At 36.5% G+C, this 24,944-nt stretch overlaps 1 protein-coding gene across 1 annotated transcript in view; it reads left to right on the top strand.

The window, feature by feature from the left end:
- The window catches only part of ints7 (integrator complex subunit 7), a 29,161-nt gene extending 16,103 nt beyond the window's left edge, over positions 1-13,058 (top strand). The window contains exons 8-20 of the mRNA XM_079830505.1: positions 338-455; positions 574-708; positions 810-907; positions 1,251-1,490; positions 1,584-1,721; positions 3,257-3,463; positions 3,591-3,785; positions 3,933-4,036; positions 8,979-9,047; positions 9,245-9,377; positions 9,514-9,612; positions 12,231-12,416; positions 12,571-13,058. Coding sequence (XP_079686631.1) covers positions 338-455; positions 574-708; positions 810-907; positions 1,251-1,490; positions 1,584-1,721; positions 3,257-3,463; positions 3,591-3,785; positions 3,933-4,036; positions 8,979-9,047; positions 9,245-9,377; positions 9,514-9,612; positions 12,231-12,416; positions 12,571-12,870 — 2,022 coding nt within the window. The 3' untranslated portion in view covers positions 12,871-13,058. The remainder of the gene's footprint in view (positions 1-337; positions 456-573; positions 709-809; positions 908-1,250; positions 1,491-1,583; positions 1,722-3,256; positions 3,464-3,590; positions 3,786-3,932; positions 4,037-8,978; positions 9,048-9,244; positions 9,378-9,513; positions 9,613-12,230; positions 12,417-12,570) is intronic.
- The last annotated feature ends 11,886 nt before the right edge of the window (positions 13,059-24,944 follow it).

The raw sequence follows: 24,944 nt of genomic DNA, 5'->3' as shown, positions 1-24,944 counted from the left end.
TATAGAACATTATGTAACATTACAGTTGGTCTTAATATAAAGGCTGTCTGTTTCATTAAAACTATTGTGGTATCATGGGGAAAAAAAAGGTGAATATATATTTTTCCAATAGATATTTGTTTAAGGTATGGTTGATAGATGATTTTGTTTTGGAACCTTCAGAAAACTGGATTTTTCTCAAAATTGACTTTGCTGACTCAAACAGGTGTATCTCATTAATTTTTTTGTCTGATTCCAATAAATCATACATAATTTTGATTTTTTTTAATAGAGAACCATATCTTATTTTGGAAAATTTGCTCATTGGGAAAATAATTTCCAAGATATGTGCTTGTAGGTGCTATGCGAGTGCGCTCTCAGCACCCCGTACAACAGTTTGAAGCTGGGAATGCTGTCTGTCCTCTCCACACTATCTGGAACTATCGCTATTAAACACTACTTCAGCCCTAATACAGGTATAAACTCAATCTATATGAAATTTGTCTACAAAATGCATTTATGCTAGTGTATGCCAAAGATTTCAGGATGTATTTCTCATGTAACATGAGTTTAACCACTCTCTGGATGACACAGGTGAGGCGTCTCCAGCACCCCGTCACACTGACCTGGTGAAGCTGGCACAGGAGTGTTGTTACCATAGTAACCTGTCAGTGGCAGCCCATGGAATCACTGTGTTGACCAGTATCGCTGTTTCATGTCCAGAGAAAGGTTGGTGACCAATAATTGAATTTATATTTATAGCCTTTACTTTAATTTAGAAAATGTTTAAATGACAAATAACTTTGTTTTTAATCTAAATATTTTGTCAGAGGTCATCCAGCTGGAACAAGAAACAGTGATGGGGATGGAGTCTCTCATTCTGCTCTGCAGTCAAGATGACAGTAAAACTGCACAGGCGACACTTAAAGTGAGTGTCCTCATAAACGCATGTGCAGCGGTGACCAAATCATGTATTTTCCTTAAACCAGGCAAGAAATGACTTTAAACAAAGAGAATATGACCACCAAAAATACATCCAATAAACAGAAACAGAGTTTTTATTATTCAATTAAATTATAGTCTACATAGAATATTTGTACTTTAAAAATTGATTTGTCACTCTGAACCCTTTAAGTGAACTGACAAAAATCTAAAAGATGCTTTTAGAAATGGTGAAAAACCAAGTCCACATTAGGTGCACCATGTTTCTTGACTTCAGTGTATGCTGAATATTTTTGAGTCTTGAATTGTTAACTTTTGTTTGAACTCAGACGGCGCTCACCTCTTTGGTGAAGATGTTGAAGAGCTGTCCTCATCTCAGTCAGAGCTCTGTTGATCTCCTGCTGGGGCAGCTGCACTGCGCATGTGACTCTGCACGGGTGCTCATGTGTCAGGCTCTGGCTGCTATTGCCACCCAGCAGCCGGTGCTGGCAGAGGGAATGCTGGGAGACCTGCTGGACCTCTTCAGGGTGGCAAGTCACAGAACATCAGAGAAACAGCAGGAGCTTCTGGTGAGCAAATACAGAAATGATGTCCAACTGTAGATCTTAAAGTCTCAATTTTCCTAAACAGTCAAGAGTTATTTGTCTTGTTGCTTTTCTTAGGTTTCCTTGGCAACAGTATTATTTGTGGCCAGTCAGGCCTCACTCTCGGCTGAGGTAAAGACGGTGATCAGGCAGCAGTTGGAGAATGTGGCCAATGGTTGGACTGTGTACCGCATTGCCAGACAGGCCTCCCGCATGGTGAGCTAGGCTGTGAGGGGGAAGGAAACCCATTTTGACTTTATTGGCTAATGTCAATTATGAATCAATAGTCTGAAACGGGTATAAATTGGTGCTGTCAGCATTAACGCATGTGATTCATTTCAAAATCTTTAATGCGGTAAAATAATTTAACGCAATTAATGTAGTCTAATGCATATGTAAAATAACGCAATCACCAACATTAACCGGCATATAAATCAAAACTGCCTAATGTTACTGAATAAATGGTTCACCCAGGATGAGCTACATGATTGTGCAAGCATTAGGGGTGTTGATGAAATTGATTTGCTCCATCTGTTTTGATCATCGCTCTGAATCCGTTCTGGATGTAGTCTTTGAGCAAAAAGCTGAAAACGTACCCAAATATATATATATATATAAAAAAAAAGAATGCATGATGCTAGAATAAAACTTAATTTTTTTTGGTTTGTTTGTTTAAAAGCATAGGGTCTGTTCTTTATTTTGATACATTGCATGTTCAGATATTCATACAACAAAATATTCTGGGGGGCTATTCATTTTTTTTGAAAAATGGAAGAGGAAGAAAAACGCTGGCAGTGGCTGGCAACTTTTTTTTTTTTTTACACTGGCAAACAAACAGTTTTGGTTACCACTGACTTTCATTGTATGGACCAAAAATATCTCCTTTTATGTCTTTTTAAATGAGATTTCCTGTCCTGTTCCTCATGTACATATTTTGTACTTATTATAGTAATTACAATAGCTGGGTAATATAACTAGGTACTAACCCTGAACCTAAACCTAAACCATGTAGTTACCTTATTTTACCCAGTACTTTCTTAGGCAAGTACAATGTAATTGCACGTACTATGAATTAAAGTGGAACCGCAATTTGTTTTATGATTCTTGTGTATGTCCTGGATTTTTATGATTATATTAATTTACAGACTACATTGAAAATTTGTACTTTTAAAATTAATGTCAATCTGGACGCTTTAATGAACAATGAAAAAAAAATGCTTTTATGTTGAAAAAACCTAATGTATTATCTTTTACAAATAAAGATTTTTACCCAAAATCTTAATGTAAAAAAAAAAAAAAAAGACAAAGTGCAAGGACATGATTTTTTTTGTCCTATATCAGATTATTTTATTTTAACATTTTGCTGAACCATATGTTCACATCTTGTTCTGGCATTTATTTTGCTTTTCCAGGATAACGAGATAATTTCCATGAAGACTATCATGATACATACACTACTGTACTGTACAATTTAAATATATCTTTTTTGTATTACAGTTGTCAGGCTTCTGATATTTGGGCCATTGTAGTAAAAAAAAGGCACAATGCACAAATTCATTCTATTTAATATACATGTTTCTATATACATGTATTTCTATTATTATTTTTTATTATAATTTATTTATTTATTGCAAACTGGATAGTTCTTGACAGTTTTCGTGAGATTCACCCAGACAGGTTTGTCAATGTATTTGCACTAGTAGCTGAATACAGGGTAAAATGGCTGCTTTCATTTTTTTTTTTGTCCACAGGGCTGCCATGATTTTTCCAGGGAGTTGTACCAGAGCCTCCGTACCCGCGTCGCCTCAGAACATTTCTACTTCTGGCTGAACAGTCTAATGGAGTTCTCTCAGGCCGAGCAATGCCTCAGTGGGCTTTCGGATGGTGACTACAGCGCAGCCATGAGTGCCATCTCTGAAGCACTCAAATCCTACCAGAAGGGAATCGCGTCTCTCATGGTCAGGATCTGGCAGTCAAGCTCTTGTTTTTTTGCAACTGATTTTGTCCATTTCTCTTTTGAGTTATTTAGATACTGAAGCACATAACAGTTTTTTGTGATTGATTATAATCATATTCTGCCTTCAGGCCGCCAGTACGCCGCTGAGTCCTCTGGCGTTCCAGTGTGAGTTTGTGAAACTGCGTATAGACACTCTTCAGGCGCTGTCCCAGCTCATCTGCACCTGCAACAGTCTGAAGACCAGCCCACCTCCTGCCATCGCCACCACCATCGCTCTGTCCTCAGGCAGCGAGCTGCAGCGCTGCGGCCGCATTTCAACACAGGTGCTGAAACACATCTCCATGCCTGCGTATTGTTTGTGCATTTTTATTTGTTTCTCTGATTTCCTCTGTATTTTACCTTAATTATGTCTAGGAATTGTTTATGAGGATGGCATGTTTATTGTGTGTGTTTTTTTTTTTTTTGATCAGATGAAATTATCCATGGATGAATTTAGGAGTCTGGCAGCTCGCTATGCTGACCTGTATCAGTCTTCATTTGATGCCGACTACGCCACCCTCCGTAATGTTGAACTGTATCCTTTTTTTCTTGGGGGACGATCTGCGGCTGGCTGCATAAAATACTTAGATTAGTCTTACAAGTTTAGGGCCTTTCACACTGAGCATGATTAAAGTGGCGCATACGTATGTAGCGATGGCGCTCTTGAATCGAAACAATAGATCCCTATGGAGCTATTCACACCAGGCGTGATCAATTGCAGTGCGTCAAAGCTTTTTTTTGACCAGTGTGTCTATTTTTTTCCCCGTCGCCCTGCGATGAAATGAGCCATCCAATTAGCTTACCCAAGCCACAGCTGTTGCACAAAAGTGTGAGATTAATGGTGCAGTTTTGAAAAAAGTAAAGTACTCCGGAAGAGAGAAAAGAATGGATGTTGAGTGTTATCATTGCTGTCTGAGAACAGATTTATTCTTACATGTTCTTTATACAGATTATCATTTCTATTCATTTTCCACTGAATTATGTGATCTGGAGAGCTTGATACGGTGTACAGAGTGCTGGTTTCTTCCTTACGTGTCTGTTACGAGTTAGAGTAGTGTTAGCCCACTCATTTGCTTATCATTACACATTGCAACACAGCTAAAAGTATTCCTAAAATGTTTGACCTTTTATTGGAAGTAGCCCAATTTTACTGGTTGAAACATTCACCAGCACCCGTAAGAGCTGTATTTGTGCTGTTTGAGTAAGGGGAGGTGCGACGCACAAAAGGGACATTTGCAATAAATTACATGAAATAAATCTTCATGTTGGGAAAAAAACATATATTCCATATTAATAATCGCTGGGGTCAATTTACACATGAGCACTCAGTATTCACACATCATTTTTTTTACAATCAGGAGAAAATTCACCAGTGTTCATCTTGTCAGAATCCACTGTCCATTAAACATATTTTGCTGGATTGTAATACTTCGCCCCCTTGATAAACGTGTTTTATTCTGTTGATACTTTTGAAAACCAAGTACATTTTGTTTAGGTTTTTAGAAATAATCTTTAACATTTTTTGTTTTATTTTTGAATAAAAAAACCTGTCTCTCGCCATGAACATAGCGATAGAATCTGGAATGGCATTAAAGAAAAAAAAGGAAGGGACGTTTTCAAGATTGTTTGAAAATTTGCTGTTTTTGGTCATTCTGCTGCGTGCCACTGGTGTCGCAGAAACTACATACTTCACCTTTTAAGACCAGTCAATAAAAATTAAAAAAAGGTACATAACACAGTTTCTGCAAATTTAATGTTAAAGGTAGCCTGGTTAAAACCAGACCATTCTCAGTAGTAACTGAGTTATGGTCTGGCAAAGCTTCATAGACAAATCATTTCCAAAGGGGCGTCACCAACGGGCGTCGCTCAAATGCCTCTCGGCGCAATTGGATAGACCTAAAACCAATCAGAGCGATGAGGGAGATGACGTATGCAGAGCGACGGAGAAACATCTGAGACTCTGGCCGTTTCTCAATATGCGTACTTGTCTGTACCACTGTCTATGGTATGTGCTTGTGTTCTCAAATAGGAAATGTCCCCGGTTTCCATTTCAGAAATCTGGTCACCTTACCTAAACCACATATTAATGTTTAATTATTTTTAAAATGTAAATGAAAAGAGGCAAGGTGTTTTATACTTCGTTTTATTATAAATATATAAGATAATGAATGTAGGCCTAACTACGCGTTGCCTGAACCACATGTGTGTGGCTAATATGTTTAAGTTTTTTTTTTTTTTTAATGAAATGAGGCAGTGGTGTTTTATGACATATTTTGTACGCGAACTTCTAACTTGCATCCTTGACTTACCAAGTTTGACTCCGGAGAATGAACTCCTGATGACGGTAATAGTTAATATTAAACATATTATAGCCACACAAATGTAGTGAAGGCAATGCATATTATCTTCAATGCATGTATATAACAAAACGAATTATTTAAAAAACCCGGCCTCTTTTCGTTTACATTAAAAAATAAAAACATGTAATATCATGTGTGCATAATATAGATTTTCACTGTAATACAATGAGATATGACATAAAACAAAACCCAGTCTCTTTTTGTTAAATGTTAGTTTAATGCGTGATCAATATCCATTTTAAAAGTATAAGTAAAAGGTATAAGAAGCTATACAATACATAAAGCAATTCAGTCAAAGAAAGTCAGAGCTAGGAGACTACAACTGTAAAGTTTAATAGCTTACAAATATAAAGTTATGAAACTTCACTTTGCCCTCAGACAAAACGATCTGTCAGGGAACAAATTATAGATTAATGAGAGCAAAGATCAGCCGTTAGATCTACACAAGACGAATCATATCTTCACATCAGAGCCAGCGGCAGACGGCAGAAGGACTGGCCGAGGAAAGGCGCCTCTCGGTGGGGTTGAGCAATTGAGCGCCGCTGGTCCACTGGAGCTCACAACTCCAAAAACGGCAGATCAAATTTTCAAAAAGGCGCTCTCTTTATAAATAAAACACAGATTTTGGCTTTAAAAACAACTACATTCTCGCCTGAAAAGGACTTAAAACTATATTTTGTGAAACATTAACACTACCAGAGGGCTCTCGCTAAGACAAGCTAGCTGGTATATCAGACTTTTGCCGAATCCAGTCGGTAAGACAGCGATAACATCTTTTTTTAGATATGAAGGCTTCTTGTGTTGTTCTTTGCTCGGTTTTAACGGAATGGAAAAGTTTAAATCGCTTAAAACAGCCGCGATAGCTGATAAACATCCCTATCAGCTATCGCGGCTGTTTTAAGCGATTTAAACTTTTCCTAAACCACTGCTGCATCCATCTTTGTAGTCAGTGTACAGAATCTGCTTCACTGTCGCTGCGCTGTCGTCATCGTGTAAAGCCCGCCTCAACGTTTCTGATTGGTGCCTCGATTTCTAGGGTTTAGAAATGGGTTTGAATGGGCTCTTTGCCAGACTACTTGCAGAGCAAATCTAAATTTGCCGGAAGTTGTCTGGGTTTTCCCAGGCTATGTTAAAGGGTTAGTTCACCCAAAAATTAAAATAATGCCATTTATTACTCACCCTTATGCCGTTCCACACCGGTAAGACCATTCATCTTCGGAACACAAATGAAGATATTTTTGTTGAAATCCGAAGGCTCAGTGAGGCCTGCATAGGCACTTCAAGATCCATTAATGTACTAAAAACATATTTAAATCACTCCATGTGGGTAGAGTGGTTCAATATTTTTTGTGCGCCAAAAACCCCGAAATAACGACTTATATAGTGATAACCGACTTCAAAACACTGCTTCATGAAGCTTCGGAGTGTATCGAATCAGCGTGTCGAATCATGATTTGGATCGTGTGTCAAACCGACAAACTGCTGAAATCACGTGACTTTGCCGTTCCGAACCACTGAATCGACTCACTGATTTGATTCGCTCCAAAGCTTCATGAAGCAGTGTTTTGAAATCGGTTATCACTATACAAGTCGTTATTTAGTTTTTTTGGCACTCGAAAAATATTTTCGTCGCTTTATAATATTAATATTGAACCACTGTACTCACATAGACTGATTTAAATATGTTTTTAGTACATAAATGAATCTTTAGAGTGTACATTTCATTGCTGTCTATGCAGGGCTCACTGAGTCATCGGATTTCAACAAAAATATCTTAATTTGTGTTCCGAAGATGAACGGAGGTCTTTTACTGGTGTGGAACGGCATGAGGGTGAGTAATTAATGACAGAATTTTCATTTTTGGGTGAACTAACCCTTTAATCTTGAGTACCTATAGTGTATCTCCGAAGAGTCGTTTTATCAGACTTATAAAAGACAGATACGCTGTACCGATTCTTTCCGAAAACAGGCGTGCAGTGGGTGAGGCTAAAGAGTCACGAGCATACACACAATACATCATGGCATTATCCCTGGATAACTTTTGAATCACTATACATTTGTGTTGTTTACATTATTTGCACTTGCGTGCCGATTTGCAACAAAATTTGATAGTTTCACTCACCGCTTGCGGTTTCAACTCATGACCGGGAACAAACAAACACACTTGCACAACTCTGTTGCTGCTCCGGAAAAACAAACTGCATCCACTGTTTCCTTAACGCTGGGTTATTTGGGAGGCTGAACAAGGTGATCTTTCCCTCACAACCAAAAGCACACTTCTTTAGTTAAATTGTTGATTTTGTGATCTAAAAACCATTGCATAAACACCATAGACTGTAAAAAAAATATGGACATAGTGTCAGTGACGTCACCCTTAGGATTCTGAAGAGCAGTTTTGAAGTGTAAAGTAGGGTCGAGCTGGCCGTTGCCATCTTGGCAGCCCATCACACCCGGATAACTGAAAATGGCGGGACATGGGTGGAGCTGAAGGGACGTGATGACTAACAGACAGCAGACAAATGACAATCCACCTGTCACTCAAAGTGGCCACGCCCTTAATTATGCAGAACTTTAAGGCTTTATATAATGTAAACGAATGAGTTATAAAAAAAATTCACCCTCCTCGTAGTTGTCATGAAGGGTAAAATTAGCCATATAGACCAAAACCACAATTTGTTCCGATGTTTTTTCTGCTGTAAAGTTGGGCATTTTAACATGGGGCTCAATGAGATTCTGCTCTCTTCTAGAGCCTGTCTCTAGCGGCCAGTCGATGAATTGCAGTTTAAGTCACTTCTGTATTGGCTTCAAGAGAAACTGCAGGAGGTTGCCGCTTGATCAAAACGTAGATTGGTCTAATTCAAATCTGAAAAGAATCTTGGCTAACTGCTAGTTGATATAACTTGTTCTTAGGATAAATTGCTGCGTCTGAAATCACATATTGTATGTATACTAATTTTGTACATACTAAATTAGTGATTTGTTTAGATTAGTGACAGAGTTTATAATGTTCCAAAAGTAAAGTTTTTGAGCTATTGTAAATGTCATTTGCAGGACCACAATAAATGAATCCTAAACTGCTCTGCCAAACATCTGTACTTTCCTTAAAACTTTTCTCAGACAACAGCAAAGCTGCTTGCTTGTATCTTATGTTATTGAGGCTTTAATAATTGATCCGCAAACAGCCAGGTAAGAATACTCTAATTCTTGAATCCGTAAAATGAATCTTAACATAAAACAGATGCTTCAAATATTTAATCTGGGATTTCGACAAGATGTTTGGGAGATTTTTAGACACAATAGCCACATGAAGACTCGTAATATGATTGTATAATTGATTTTAGTTTTAATATTTAATTTGCACATTGTACTGACATATGGCTCAGCTTTCAGGAGTTTGGCACACATGGATCAGTTCTGGCAGAGAGCGAGTATGAACTGAGAATGCTGGCTGTGTTCAATCACGTCCTGGAGGAAGTGGAAAACTTAAGCAGGAAGCACCCTCCTGTCTCCTACCTGGTAATGTTGGAAGTGTTTCCATTGGCTGACTTTCTCCGTCTGCAAATCTTTTTGGATTTACTTTTCCCAGACATAATTTCTCTTTCATTATCTGTTTTTGCTTTTTTAAATTTGTCTTTTTACTTTCCGTTTCAAGCACACTGGCTGTCTGTGTGATGCAGTCATAGCCATTTTGAAAGTACCGCTGTCATTCCAGAGATATTTCTTCCAGAAGCTTCAGTCCACCAGCATTAAAGTAAGTAATACCTACAATGTCACTTTTAAAAATGGAAATTAACTAATTAATAACACATTTTTCTGTAATTTCACAGTTCTCCAATCTCCAAATGAATATAGAATGATAATATAAAGTTATCAAACATTATAATTTAAATATAGATTAATCCTTGTTATTCAGTCAAGAGCAGTGAGTGATTTTCTCTGTCTTTTGTTCTTTGATTTACATTATCAGACATCACAGCAGCAAGTTTATTAGGATGCTGTCACTTTAAGATCTGAAGCACATGGTGCAGATCTGACACATGTATCCCATGGCCTCATAACGAACATTTAATACTTAATTTAACTAATTTAAGACTTTGCTTATGAGGATACTCGACAAAGCGGGCATTTTGTGTGTTTTCATCCGTTCAAGCACGAAAGAGAACTCCATGTGGCCGGTGCGGCTGAAGTGTGAGTCCTTTGTGTGTCTGTCACACAGACAGAAGATTCACAGATGTGCGCCAGTACAGATTTAAGTTATTTTTTGCATCGTATCACACTTGAATGGTTTAATAGCTGTTAAATGCATGATGTGTGATTGTATACTGTAGCGCAGCCAGGATGAGAGGAAAAAAAACACATGCTGTGTTAATTGCGTTAAATATTTAAAACACATTAAGCTGAAAACATTCTTGCATGAGTTAATATGTTAATTTTGACATCCCTTATTTATATATATGGTAAATGGTATTATTTTACCATTTACCATATATATAAAAATAAATACACACACACACAAACAAACATACATATATACTGTGTCTGTGTCTGTGTGTGTGTGTGTGTGTATATATATATATATATATATATATATATATACATACATACATACATACATACATACATACATACATACATACATACATACATACATACATACATACATACATACATACATACATACATACATACATACATACATACATACATACATACATACACAGTGAGGAAAATAAGTATTTGAACACCCTGCTATTTTGCAAGTTCTCCCACTTAGAAATCATGGAGGGGTCTGAAATTGTCATCGTAGGTGCATGTCCACTGTGAGACACATAATCTAAAGAAAAAAAAATCCAGAAATCACAATGTATGATTTTTAACTATTTATTTGTATGATACAGCTGCAAATAAGTATTTGAACACCTGTCTATCAGCTAGAATTCTGACCCTCAAAGACCTGTTAGTCTGCCTTTAAAATGTCCATCTCCACTCCATTTATTATTCTAAATTAGATGCACCTGTTTGAGGTCGTTAGCTGCATAAAGACACCTGTCCACCCCATACAATCAGTAAGCATCCAACTACTAACATGGCCAAGACCAAAGAGCTGTCCAAAGACACTAGAGACAAAATTGTACACCTCCACAAGGCTGGAAAGGGCTACGGGGAAATTGCCAAGCAGCTTGGTGAAAAAAGGTCCACTGTTGGAGCAATCATTAGAAAATGTAAGAAGCTAAACATGACTGTCAATCTCCCTCGGACTGGGGCTCCATGCAAGATCTCACCTCGTGGGGTCTCAATGATCCTAAGAAAGGTGAGAAATCAGCCCAGAACTACACGGGAGGAGCTGGTCAATGACCTGAAAAGAGCTGGGACCACCGTTTCCAAGGTTACTGTTGGTAAAACACTAAGACGTCATGGTTTGAAATCATGCATGGCACGGAAGGTTCCCCTGCTTAAACCAGCACATGTCCAGGCCAGTCTTAAGTTTGCCAGTGACCATTTGGATGATCCAGAGGAGTCATGGGAGAAAGTCTTGTGGTCAGATGAGACCAAAAATAACTTTTTGGTCATAATTAAGGTTATGGCGTGGCCTAGCCAGTCTCCAGACCTAAACCCAATAGAGAATCTTTGGAAGGAGCTCAAACTCTGTTTCTCAGCGACAGGCCAGAAACCTGACTGATCTAGAGAAGATCTGTATAGAGGAGTGGGCCAAAATCCCTCCTGCAGTGTGTGCAAACCTGGTGAAAAACTACAGGAAACGTTTGACCTCTGTAATTGCAAACAAAGGCTACTGTACCAAATATTAACATTGATACAAATACTTATTTGCAGCTGTATCATACAAATAAATAGTTAAAAAATTATACATTGTGATTTCAGGATTTTTTTGTTTAGGTTATGTCTCTCACAGTGGACATGCACCTACGATGACAATTTCAGACCCCTCCATGATTTCTAAGTGGGAGAACTTGCAAAATAGCAGGGTGTTCAAATACTTATTTTCCTCACTGTATATGTATATATATATATATATATATATATATATATATATATATATATATATATATATATATATATATATATATATATATATATATATATATATATATATATATATATATATATATATATATATATATATATATATATATATATATATATATATATATATATAATACTGCATTGAACATTTTGTAGGTATTGAGAAGATTATAAAATTTATATATAATTTGTAGTATTTCAGTAAAAGTCAGTTGCTCAAAATAATAGTAATATTATTTTGTGTTCAATTCATGAATTGATTTCATACATTTCAAACTATCTGAAAGCTTAGATCTTTATATAATTTTAAAATGATTTTTGTTTTAGCTTGCTCTCTCTCCATCTCCTCGTACACCCAACGAGCCAATCCCAGTGCAGAACAACCAGCAGTTGACTTTAAAGGTGGAGGGGGTGGTGCAGCATGGCTCCACTCCGGGACTGTTCCGGAAGATTCAGGCTGTCTGCCTTAAAGTCAGCTCTACTTTACAGACAAAACCAGGATCAGACTTCAAGGTGTGTTCAACCCAGAGTCCCAAGTTTGAACTTATTTTGTTCTTTTAGATCACATTGTTGATCATCTAAGGCAGTTTTTCCCAGCTGGTGGGTAATATCCCCCAGTAATAGGTTTCTCAGTTACGTACTCTCATGTTCTCAACTTTGATTTTAGATTCCTCTTGATTCCAAGACAAACGAGATTGAGCAGAAAGTGGAGCCTCATAATGATTACTTCAGCACACAGTTCCTGCTCAACTTCTCCATCCTGGGCACACACAATGTCTCTGTTGAAGCCTCAGTTGTAGACACCAGTGGGATCGAATGGAAGACGGGACCAAAAACCACAGTATCAGTAAAGTCTCTGGAAGACCCTTATTCCCAGCAGCTGCGACATCAGTTACAGCAGCAGCAGCAGCAGCAGACCGTGCCTCAGCCGGGACCCCAGAGGAACATCTGTGCCCGCTTCCAGTAACCTCCAACCTCATCACCTGCTTACTTATTTTTAAGCTTTCTTAAGCGTTCTCTAGTTTTTTGTACAAGTGAGTGAGTGAACCGCTATCTGGCTAGGTTTTCTTTGTGTAATATAAATAGGCTCACATTTTTCTTCTGTTGTATACTTCCTTAAGTCTCTGTGTAAATTCTTAATAAAATAACTACACTAAAATACAATTTGCCTTTATTCCATTTATGGGTCTCCTTACTTGGTTTCATTGTTATGGTGGATTGGAACAATCCTAAAGAAGGCTTTGCTTCAGAAGTGGAATATTACGTCCACTGTAAGTGTAATACTATAACTTAGATTTTAGTTTTGAAAGGTACAAATTAGTCCATTATTTTCTGTGGTAGATATATTAAACCCTTATAAGAATGGCTTTTTCATCTTGGGTTTTACTGACCAGTTCATTTTGGAGCTACAGGGGTAAGTGAAATTAATGCAGAAATGCAAATGTCAATCAAATTTAGTGGTCCCACTTTATATCAGCTGTATAGCACCAATTTTGGTGCTTCAGTGGTTCTTCAGCGGTTCTTCAATGGTTCTTTTGCTAAGGTGCTATATAGCACCACTGACTAAGGTACTATATATAGTACCACTACCATATACAGAACATTTTAAGATATAGTGCTATATAGCACCAAAAGTGGTTCCTCTATGATTACGACGAGGAACCACTTTTAGTGCCACATAGAACCTTTTTTTTTAAAGTGTGAGCACCTCTGTGGGGAAATATAAAACCAATATATTAACTAATATTTAACTTTCTTACATAATTTATATTACCATTATTTATTGATATTTATTTAAATGTTTTACAGGCTGTAGTATTGTTTCACTGACGGAAAATGTCTATATATATATGTATGTGGTCCAAATATATATATATCTATATATATATATATATATATATAAAATAATTTTCATTATTTTCATTCAGTGTCAGCAATTTAATTAAACATTTAATCAAATTTAACTGCTTATTTGCTGAAATTATTCAACTGTTGTTATGTATAGCCTAAAGCTTTATACCAATGTGTTTCATACATTATAACACATTCCAGACTGTCTTTTGCAACGACATGCGCAGTTGAACCTGTGTGACGTCAGTGTGACGTAGGCTGTAAATTGGTCTATTATGTCACATGTATTTGATCAATCAGTTTTTCAACCGCGGAAAGACGTCAATAAAACAGCTTTTAAACAATGTCATATAAATCACATTTAGCTCATAAAAGCCATTCAATGTTTAAAAACTTGTTAGTCAGCTAGAAAAATGTACTTAAATATGAGCCTTTTGCTCAATATATGCACTGTATTGCATATTCATTGTATTTTGACCTGTTCCTAAAAGTATGTTTAAATAAAGCTATTTTATGACAGCCATCATTTAAATGTTTTTATTAATTATTATAATGTTTTTATAAAAACTGTAATATGTGTAAATTAAATGTAAGCTTACAAATCAATTAATTTTAACCTGTAATATTATAATGATGTACCAACTTTTATATTTACAATGCAGGGATTCCCCAACTTTTTTTGTCAGCTGAAACTCTTTGATCTAATATATTTACTTGAAGTAGGCCTACCCCAATTTTGATTTAATAAGTTAGGTCAATAATAATAATACAATTAAGTTTACTACATGACATGCAGGTAAACAAATACAATATCTTTTTTTATTAGTGTTTATTGATTGTTTTTATTTTTAAATTATTCATTATTCATTATTTAGTTAAACTCATGAACCCCAGTCTGGGAAACCCTGACGTATGTAACATTTAAAGGTGCGGTATGTAGGATTGGCACCTAGTGGTTGTGGTTGAAATGGGTACCGCAGTCCAAATTCCAAATATTGGAGAGTGTTGTTTCCCCCTCTCCTCCTCAGACTTGAAGCTCACGCGGGTTGCCAGCTTGAGGACACTCAGCAGGAGCGAACGCAATTGTAATAATTACCTTGAATTTGTAATGTAATGGATTACGTTACAAACTACAATTTATTCCTTTTTCTTTTTTTGGGGGGGGGGGGGGGGGGGGGGGGGGGGGGGGGGGGGGGGGTTGGAATCAGTAACCGACTACAATTTGTAAGTAATCTACCCAGCACTGCTGACAAACATGTATGGCAAACTGAAAGATATGTAATTTCTTTTGAATATTTAAAATATTTGTAATTACATATTTGTAATGAAGTTGTAATTTAGTACATTTAAGATATATTAACTTTAAATGTTATTTTAAATAACACACTACAGTTAAAACTGTGTTGTGTATTAGTCAACACATCAAAACATGCACAGCAAATTATGATTAAAATATAATTATTTAAAATGCACTTAAATAAAAAAATAATAATAATTTGATATTATTACAAAGTGCACTTTTAACATGTATTTAAGTGTGCCCATGAAAGTCTACTTTTAAGATTTGAAGTTCAATTCAATACCGTTAAGTGCACTTCTTTTTCACATGGACAACTAGTATCAGTTTAATAATATTCTTATTAAATTCATAGAACTCGATGCATCAAACTCAAACTGTTATTTTTGTTGCAAACCTTTTTGTGGGTTTTTGTATGATCTTCTTATTCAACTAAAGCTAATGAAATTGTGCATTTCTACAATGTTGCTGTTGAGTCTGGGTTATTATCAAATTGCTAAATACATTTTCAGTAACAGACATTGAACGTTGAATATGGCTTTAAATCAACTTATCACAACCTTCTGCTGTATATTCATAGGAGCTGAAGTTCATTTATAATCCATTTGTTGAAGACTGACTTTTGTAAACAGCATAACAGAAAACACTGGAATTTTTGTACAGAACATCATTAAAAAATGACGAGTTTGGAATGACATGAGGGTGAGTAAATGATGTGTGAACCATTCCTTTATGTACATGATATAGTTGCGGAAAGGGGAAAGTGTGTGAGTATACGATTACCACAATGTAACTCTATTGTGATTTTTAGTTTAGCTAGCATACACCATGATAATAGCCACTAGCCTAATGAACCAGTAGGAGAAAGGAATGAGGAGAAAATTAGATTTACACTCCAACACACATTTAAAACTGCTTATTCAGTTTACAGCTCTCAATTACAAACATTCATGCAGAAACAACGTCATTCACACATGAAAACTAGCAATAATAAATTAGCAATACAGCAAACTCTGTATTCCGTTTATACGTTTACAAAATAGTTAGACATGTGAATTAAAGATGGTCAAATGTTCTATTCAATTCACATTTATTTGTATACTCCTTTTCACCGTGATTGTAATATAAGGATAATATAATGGCAGCCTTAGTCAATCCATTGTAAATCCACTTACACTTCTTTCCATTGAAGCATAAGATATTCTCTCCAATCATACTGAATAACATGATACATCAGCTTTTAAAGCAAAATGGGTAGACCAAAGTAACCAAGACCAAATAAGACATTATCTCTCAATTAACATTTGTAATGGAAAATTTTGCATTAAATTGTAAAATAATGGAAAAGGAAAAGCAATATGTGTCAACAGTATCAGAAAATATATTTAGCACAGAAAGTCTTTAACTTTTTTCAAGTGAAAATATCAGAAAATCTTTTGAACAAGATCAATTTATTTGAGAAGCAACACTGCATAAGATGTTAAGACTTGTTTTTCATAGATTGTATCTTGAATTTAAGTGTATATTATCTTACTGCACTGGTTGATTTAACTTGTTTATATTTAAAAAATAGAGAAAATACACTTGTAAAAAAACAAATGGTATGGATATGATAATTTTCTTGGCAAAAAGAAAGTCTTTCTCGATAGTAAAGGTAAATGCATTGTATTCCCTTAAAGGTGAGGTAAGTGGTATTTCAAAACTGCTTTACAAAACGGACTCGGGCCGAGTACATAAACAAACTTATAGCCAATCAGCAGTAAGGGGCGTGTCTACTAATGATGGTGAGAAGAAAGTGCTCAGTGCACACCATTATTCAAAAGACACGACACACAGGACGGACATTAGCCGAGCAACGACAGAAAGAGAGATGGCAGATAAAAGAAAAAAGGGAAAAATGTCTGTGGAACAAAAGAAGGCTTACGATCAGGCAAGAAGTATCAGCTTTCCAGCGCTGGAGAGAACTCAAGGAGCGTTAAGGCCTGCAATCGAACGCCGAGGGTGCTTTATTTCTTCTCGATAGGCGAGTTATTGGTTTTGTTTTGTTTCACAGAACTAATATATGCTGGCTTTTGCTTGAATATGCTCGTGTGTCATGTTCACTTGATTGTCCATTTGCATATTGGCGTTCACTTCAGCTATGATAAAGACCCATTCATTTCCACACCGTATAAGCCTGGAGCGTCTAAACCTCCTCACCGTCTGTTTCAAGCGTCAGCTCCCAAACTGTGTCCGACAAGTAAGATACTACACTCCTAATATACGTTTGTTTCCTCTTTTCATGATCCATATAACCCTCTAATCTTGTCATATTTGTAATATGTTCATTAGTTGGTCTGTCTTGCTCGTGCTATAGAGTTGTTCATGAGAACTGTTTGTGTTTTTGTGATCGCTATAACTCTCTAATCTTGTCATAATTGTTATATGTTAGTTAGTTGGTCTGTCGTGCTCGTGCTATACTCTAGAGTTGTTCATGAGAACTGTTTGTGTTTATGTGATGGAAGGGATGACTTTTTCATTGAACATTCGACCATAGTCGTTGCCTGGGTTACGTATGTGTGGGGCGGCGCTATCAAAATAGGGGCGTGTTTGTTTTGGTGATTTGAAATATCAACAAACAGAAAGCATTTATCCCACCTTTAACTGCTGCTAGTACATCCATCTGATGCTTCTAAAGTTACAGGACCTGCTGATGGAATTTAGAATTTTCACACATAATTGGATTATCACAGATCTGAAAGATAGACTGCAGCACTGACTGCTGCCTGGTACAATGGTACAATCAGGTACTAATAGCCTACTCGGAAAAGAGACTTTTGTGGCTATATAACAGACAAAAACCCTCCTGTCACTCCAAAACAGCAAAACTTTGTTTTCTGCAGAACATTAAAGATGATATTTTGAAGAACATTGGTAACCAAACGGTTTAAATTTCCCATTGACTTTCATTGTATTTTTTCCCCATACTTTGTAAGTCAATTAGCCTGGATGCCGGCGCAAACTTAGCCTCGCCCACAACATTTGAGGTCGAGAAGTTCAGTCTGGACTTGATCCTTTGTGGAGCAACTATGTTCGAACCAGAGCTGTTCGGACCAATCAAATTGTCAGGGCAGGCTTTATACGATGATGAACAGATCAACAGTAACGTAATCGTCCACATCACCTAAGAGCGCTTGGGTTGAATTTGTTCTAATCCTAAAGTAAAAATAGTTCGTATATGCATTCACCTTTACTATTTCTCTCAAAAATGATGATCGTGTTTGTAAGTACTCCGTGTATCCTTAAATTCTTTTTACAACACCGGCAAAGATCGTTTACACTCATCTCACTCATTCTTCTACTTCTTCAGTGTGCGTGCGGTTGACTTCTGTTGACAACTATGCGTTGCTCAACATATCACTTACTCCGTTGCTCTGATTGTTTGTAGGTCTATCCAATTGAGTGCAGAGGCATTTTCTTTCCTGGTTCGGTTGACACACTCCCCCATAATCACAGCCCAATGGAGCAGTATCAGACTCATATTCTGACTAGAATCTGAGTATGATGACGTCAGGCTAGGTGTCAATGCACTCACAGAAATATTTCACCCAAAATTTAAGATTTATGTAATTTTATTAAATGACAAATTCCCATTTATATTTTTTTCATAATTTTAACACAAATCTACCAAATAAACTTTACACAATTTATTTTCATTAGGATAATAAAACCTATTTATTTAAAATACATAAAGTTTATTGTATAAATTGCATAATAATTAAGAGAACTAAATCAGGATAATTAAAAAAGTTAAATAACATTTATTTGAATCATGTTAAATGTATATTCATGGCAGAGTTAGTTTTTATGCATTTACATCTATTTGATTTTATTTAAAAACTCATATTTTTAAAATCTATATATTAAAAGTAAATAAACTCTAAAAGATTTAATCAATTTTACAATTTATTTAATGCAATTAGTTAATAAATACTAACATTGTTTGAATAATAAGAGTTATAAAACAAACAAGATTCTGTTATTTAAAGTTTATGTGATTGGTTTTCATCAAAGTTATGAAAAAAATCCATTTGGGAAACAGGAAACGACGTCACTTTCGCTGGACACAAGCCCTCGAGATATTGTGGGAATCCGTCACACACATCCCACTGAGCAAAGGCGTACGTTGAAAAGACGTCCACTGAGGAGCCAGAATGAAAGTTTTTATGACGTCTGTTTTTGACGTGTTCTGCACGTCCGATATAGACGTTCATGGAACCTCAAGGTTAAAAACTAGTTCAAATTATGGACATATTTTCCATTTGTAATTGCAAAGCAACTCACAGACAGTGTGTGTTTGTCCAGAAATCATGAAAATAAAAGAAACTTAGCTCACACCTTTAGACACTTTAGACAACTTAGCATCTGTAATTCACACATCTTTGGATCGTGAGAGAATCGTGGGATTCAATCCAGGATCTTCTTGCTGTGAGGAGACAGTGTTTCCCACTGAGACACTGGTGCTGCCCTTAATCACAGACATAAGACACACTTTGACTATTTCTGTCAGACGTCTACAGAAGCTCTTACTGAGAATTAACAGAGCTTTAGATGTTGATGTTTATGTTTCATTTGAAGTCACCATTGTGGTGGGAAGCGTTTGCTTTACTTGGGCTCTTGGTCCCTGTATTTGTGTTAGCTTTTCTTTGGCTGCTGTAACTGTGTGTGTGAAACACAATAGTTGCAGCTAAGAAAGCAAAGATAAAGTGACTTCAGGTGTTGTCAGCTCCTTGTTGATGACTAAATCATCAGAAGTCTAGAATCTGATGTTGTGCTTTTGAGTTTTATGTTCTTGTTTGGCAAATAATAATTTGTTTATATACTATAACCTTGTGAATCTGCTGTATTGACGCCAATAGCAATAAACAAATCACTCATATTGAAAGATGATAAAACAGCATGTGCACATTGTTTTGAGAAAATATTTCTCATAGTCACACACAGACATCAAGATTTTGCATATGATTCACAACAACGGTGACAATCATAACAATAAAAACTTCATGCTGTAATGCATGATGGGTAGCTTCAAAGTACAAAACTCAAGCTTGATTGTCACCGTTGTTGTGAATCATATGCAAAATCTTGATGTCTGTGTGTGACTATGAGAAATATTTTCTCAAAACAATGTGCACCTGTTGTTTTATCATCTTTCAATATGAGTGATTTGTTTATTGCTATTGGTGTCAATACAGCAGATTCACAAGGTTATAGTATATAAACAAATTATTATTTGCCAAACAAGAACATAAAACTCAAAAGCACAACATCAGATTCTAGACTTCTGATGATTTAGTCATCAACAAGGCGCTGACAACACCTGAAGTCACTTTATCTTTGCTTTCTCAGCCATAACTATTGTGTTTCACACACACAGTTATAACATCCAAAGAAAAGCAAACACAAATACGGGGACCAAGAGCCCAACTAAAGCAAACGCTTCCCACCACAATGGTGACTTCAAATTAACCATAAATATCAACATCTAAAGCTCTGTTAATTCTCATTAAGAGCTTCTGTAGACGTCTGACAGAAATAGTCAAAGTGTGTCTTATGTCTGTGATTAAGGGCAGCTCCAGTGTCTCAGTGGGAAACACTGTCTCCTCACAGCAAGAAGATCCTGGATTGAATCCCACGATTCTCTCACCATCCAAAGATGTGTGAATTACAGATGCTAAGTTGTCTAAAGTGTCTAAAGGTGTGAGCTAAGTTTCTTTTATTTTCATGATTTCTGGACAAACACACACTGTCTGTGAGTTGCTTTGCAATTAACAATGGAAAATATGTCCACAATTTGAACTAGTTTTTAACCTTGAGGTTCCATGAACGTCTATATCGGACGTGCAGAACACGTCAAAAACAGACGTCATAAAAACTTTCATTCTGGCTCCTCAGTGGACGTCTTTTCAACGTACGCCTTTGCTCAGTGGGATGTGTGTGACGGATTCCCACAATATCTCGAGGGCTTGTGTCCAGCGAAAGTGACGTCGTTTCCTGTTTCACAAATGGATTTTTTTTCATAACTTTGATGAAAACCAATCACATAAACTTTAAATAACAGAATCTTGTTTGTTTTATAACTCTTATTATTCAAACAATGTTAGTATTTATTAACTAATTGCATTAAATAAATTGTAAAATTGATTAAATCTTTTAGAGTTTATTTACTTTTAATGTATAGATTTTAAAAATATGAGTTTTTAAATAAAATCAAATAGATGTAAATGCATAAAAACTAACTCTGCCATGAATATACATTTAACATGATTCAAATAAATGTTATTTAACTTTTTTAATTATCCTGATTTAGTTCTCTTAATTATTATGCAATTTATACAATAAACTTTATGTATTTTAAATAAATAGGTTTTATTATCCTAATGAAAATAAATTGTGTAAAGTTTATTTGGTAGATTTGTGTTAAAATTATGAAAAAAATATAAATGGGAATTTGTCATTTAATAAAATTACATAAATCTTAAATTTTGGGTGAAATATTTCTGTGAGTGTGGGAACCCAAACTGTTTGGATACCAACATTCTTCAAAACATCTACTTTTGTGTTCAGCAGAAGAAAGTCATGCAGGTTTGGAATGACATGAAGGTGAGTAAATGATGACAGAATTTTTGGGGGGAACTATTACAATGGTGTGGAATAAGTAATTTACCCTGCATTTTTTTTAACTCCTGATGCATCTTATACTAGCCTGGTCCTACCAGACTCTCGTACATTTCATTTGTACAGAGAGCCACTCTCCATTGACAAGCGTTTACTTCCTTGAAGGCAGGTACTCTGTTGAAGTTTAAAACTATTGGATTTGCCAAGAGCCACTCTGGATCTTCCATAACAATCGCTAACGTTTGGTCGTGACGTATGTCATGCGCCATTCGCCTTTATTTCTCACATGGAAGTCTGTAAAAATAAATGTGCAGCCACCTTAGTGATAAAACCTTGTGCATTCGGATTGTGATTTATTCACGGTCGAGGGGAGAGTTTTGTGTTCGGGAACTCGCTGCTCACGTGGTCCGTAACATGATTGTATACTGTAAATAAAATATAATTTGCTTGGTATGATAAGAATAAATGCTGCCGTAAATAACGGCCCAATTCAAATGTTTACGTGCTTTTCTTCCTTTTATTTTTTGAGTGTGATGAAATATATCGCTCTTGAAAATACTTGCCAGCATTTAAAGAAATACAAGTCTAGAAATGCATCCAAATTACAGCGAAGCGCAACTGTACGGTGCTCTGCAGTGGCCAAAAAGGATATAAACAGTGAATTTTGAAGTGATATATTCTTGAAAACTCAGAGATGTGGATTCGGACAGCAATTAAATTACCACACGACCTTGGTGTTTGTCAAAACCAGTAGGTAATTCGGCCGGGGATTTTTATGCGGGTGGTGGGAGACGGACGGCAATAAAATAGCTGACTAGCCCCTGTAAATGATGACAATACCTTCCGACCGCACGCAAAACAATTACAGGGGCTTCAGCAAACTCATTCACCACTAATGTAGCGAGCTGGAAAATCAAACTTTTCCCGGGACACAACATCATGGCCACCAAAAAAACTCAGCAAAGATTGTTCTTGCTCCAGCTTTAACTTCTGGATATTCGGCAGCGGTGCCACAATGGAATGAATGACTTCGCTTGCATCTTTTCTCAGCCGCCATTACTGAACTACAACTCAAACTAGCGCAAGACATCAACATCATCGTTCTCAGCCACTCCCTCTGTTCGCTGATTGGACCGGTAAAAATTTGTTCGGAGAAAACCTAAGACTATACCGCAGTCCCAGGCGGGGTACTGAAGGAAAACGAAAATTGAGCGGAAGTACGTAGGAGGGCGGAGCCAGGCTAATCTTATCCAGGAAGTCGAAGTAGAACAGTGATTCGTCTTGTATGGACATTGATCCTATAATTACATATTTGTAAAAGACTCTCATGCCGAGTTCACACTGCACAATTTTAAAAGTAGTCAGATCGCAGTTCTTTTCACACTTCATGACTATCTGGGGTAGTATTCAGTTGCTCCTGTGTTCAAACTGCACGATGGATCGGCGAAAGAAGGTTTCACACTGCATGACTTTTCAAGAGGTAGAATATCAGACAACTCTGTCTCGTCCGCAAACTACGTTTCACAACCAATCACACACGAGATGTGACAAGGAAACAACGCAAGATCACGTTGTGCGTCAGACCCGAGATCTCGCGTGAGACTGGAATTGTTATAAAAAATGATCATAACAATGAAGCTTGCGATCCAAATTGTCTGTGATCTGATTTGCAGCAAAAAGGAGAAAAAAAGGTTATGGAGGAGGAAATTGTTTGGAATTGTCCGTCCCAGATGAAAGATGACCATCGTGGCAATTTCTGTGGTCATAGGGGATCCTATGTCGTACAATGAGACCGGTTCAGAGACCGCCGCTGTCACGGTCTTGCGGCCAAAGATAGTCTGCGATAATTTTCTGACAGTGTCAGAAATTTTGCATGATCATCCCACAGAGTGTTTGCTTATAAAAATAGCCAATAAAAATACAACATGAAATGATGTATTGATCAACGTGACATGGTGCTAAAAGTTAAATACCATGGAGGTGAAAAAAGTAAAAGGAATTCTGGGATTGTGGAATTCCAATAAAGAAGAAATTCTGCAGAGGTCCTACTTGTACGATGTGGGCTCTAGCTGTTATCATGGCCGCGTCAAAAAGGATACTGCATGGAAGCAAAGAGTGGAGGAATTGCAGCTCCCAGGTCTTTTTTGTTAGCCCACATAGTTTAGATTATTTGATATTGTGACATTATATGTTCGCTTCACACTTCTCAGTTGGAGAAGTAATCACCACTAAATTTTTCAACTAAACATCAAAATAAATCTAAATAATAAACTAAATTAACCATTTAAACTAAATTACTGATCGAATTATTGATCTAAAGCCCACACTGTCACTGTATGATAATTGAAATGAACTGATGACATCAGCGTTTTCTCCAGAATGGCTATACAGCTGAATAAAATTATGCTGCATTATTTTCCTGTTTAACACTGTAAAGCTGCTTTGAAACAATCTACATTGTTAAAAGCGCTATATAAATAAAGTTGACTTGACTTGACTTGACCCTTGTAGCATCCTTGCATACTCAGTATGGGAAGCTATTGGATCCCATACAGAGTGGGAGGGGAGCGAAAGAACTTACCCAGCGTCAGGACTGGATATTAAACCATCTTGAGTTTCTTAAGTGTCATGTATTGCCTTGTCAGGCCTTCAGCACTCTGGAGGTATGTGTATGTATGCATTTATGAAATGTTGATTCTTTCACATGTCCACTATTCTATTGTGTGATTATTGGATTCAATTTATTAATAATTAACAGCTCGACCATATAGGTAGCATATAATTACCTGCTTAGTTTATAAGGGCACAGTGTTTTTAATTAAATGTTGTCCCATTTATATCACTCAAGCATGTAAATCAAGTAGGCCTACATCACTTAAAATCACTTAAATGTATACGTGTAATCAAGTAGACCTAATAACATGAGAAAATGGCGCTGGTAAATGCGAGATCCATTCGTAATTTTTTTTTATTTTAAATGATTTTGTTATATCTCATGACTTGGACTTCTTATTTTTGACGGAAACCTGGCTCAATGCGGGTGAGTTGGATTCATTATCAGATTTATCTCCAGTGGATTTTGACTATTTTAATTCTGCCAGATAAGTGGGCCGTGGAGGAGGCGTGGCTACAATTTTTAAAAGACGTTTTAAGTGCAGGCTCTTTGGTTTCCACGCAATACCGTACATTTGAGGTGCAATTATTAACAATTCAACTACTCAGCTCAGTGACTTGTT

This window comes from Gobio gobio (genome assembly GCF_949357685.1).
Source record: "Gobio gobio genome assembly, chromosome: 12".
Taxonomy (NCBI): Eukaryota; Metazoa; Chordata; class Actinopteri; order Cypriniformes; family Gobionidae; genus Gobio; species Gobio gobio.
Note: the sequence above shows the minus strand (reverse complement) of the source record. Positions and strands in the feature narration are given on the sequence as shown.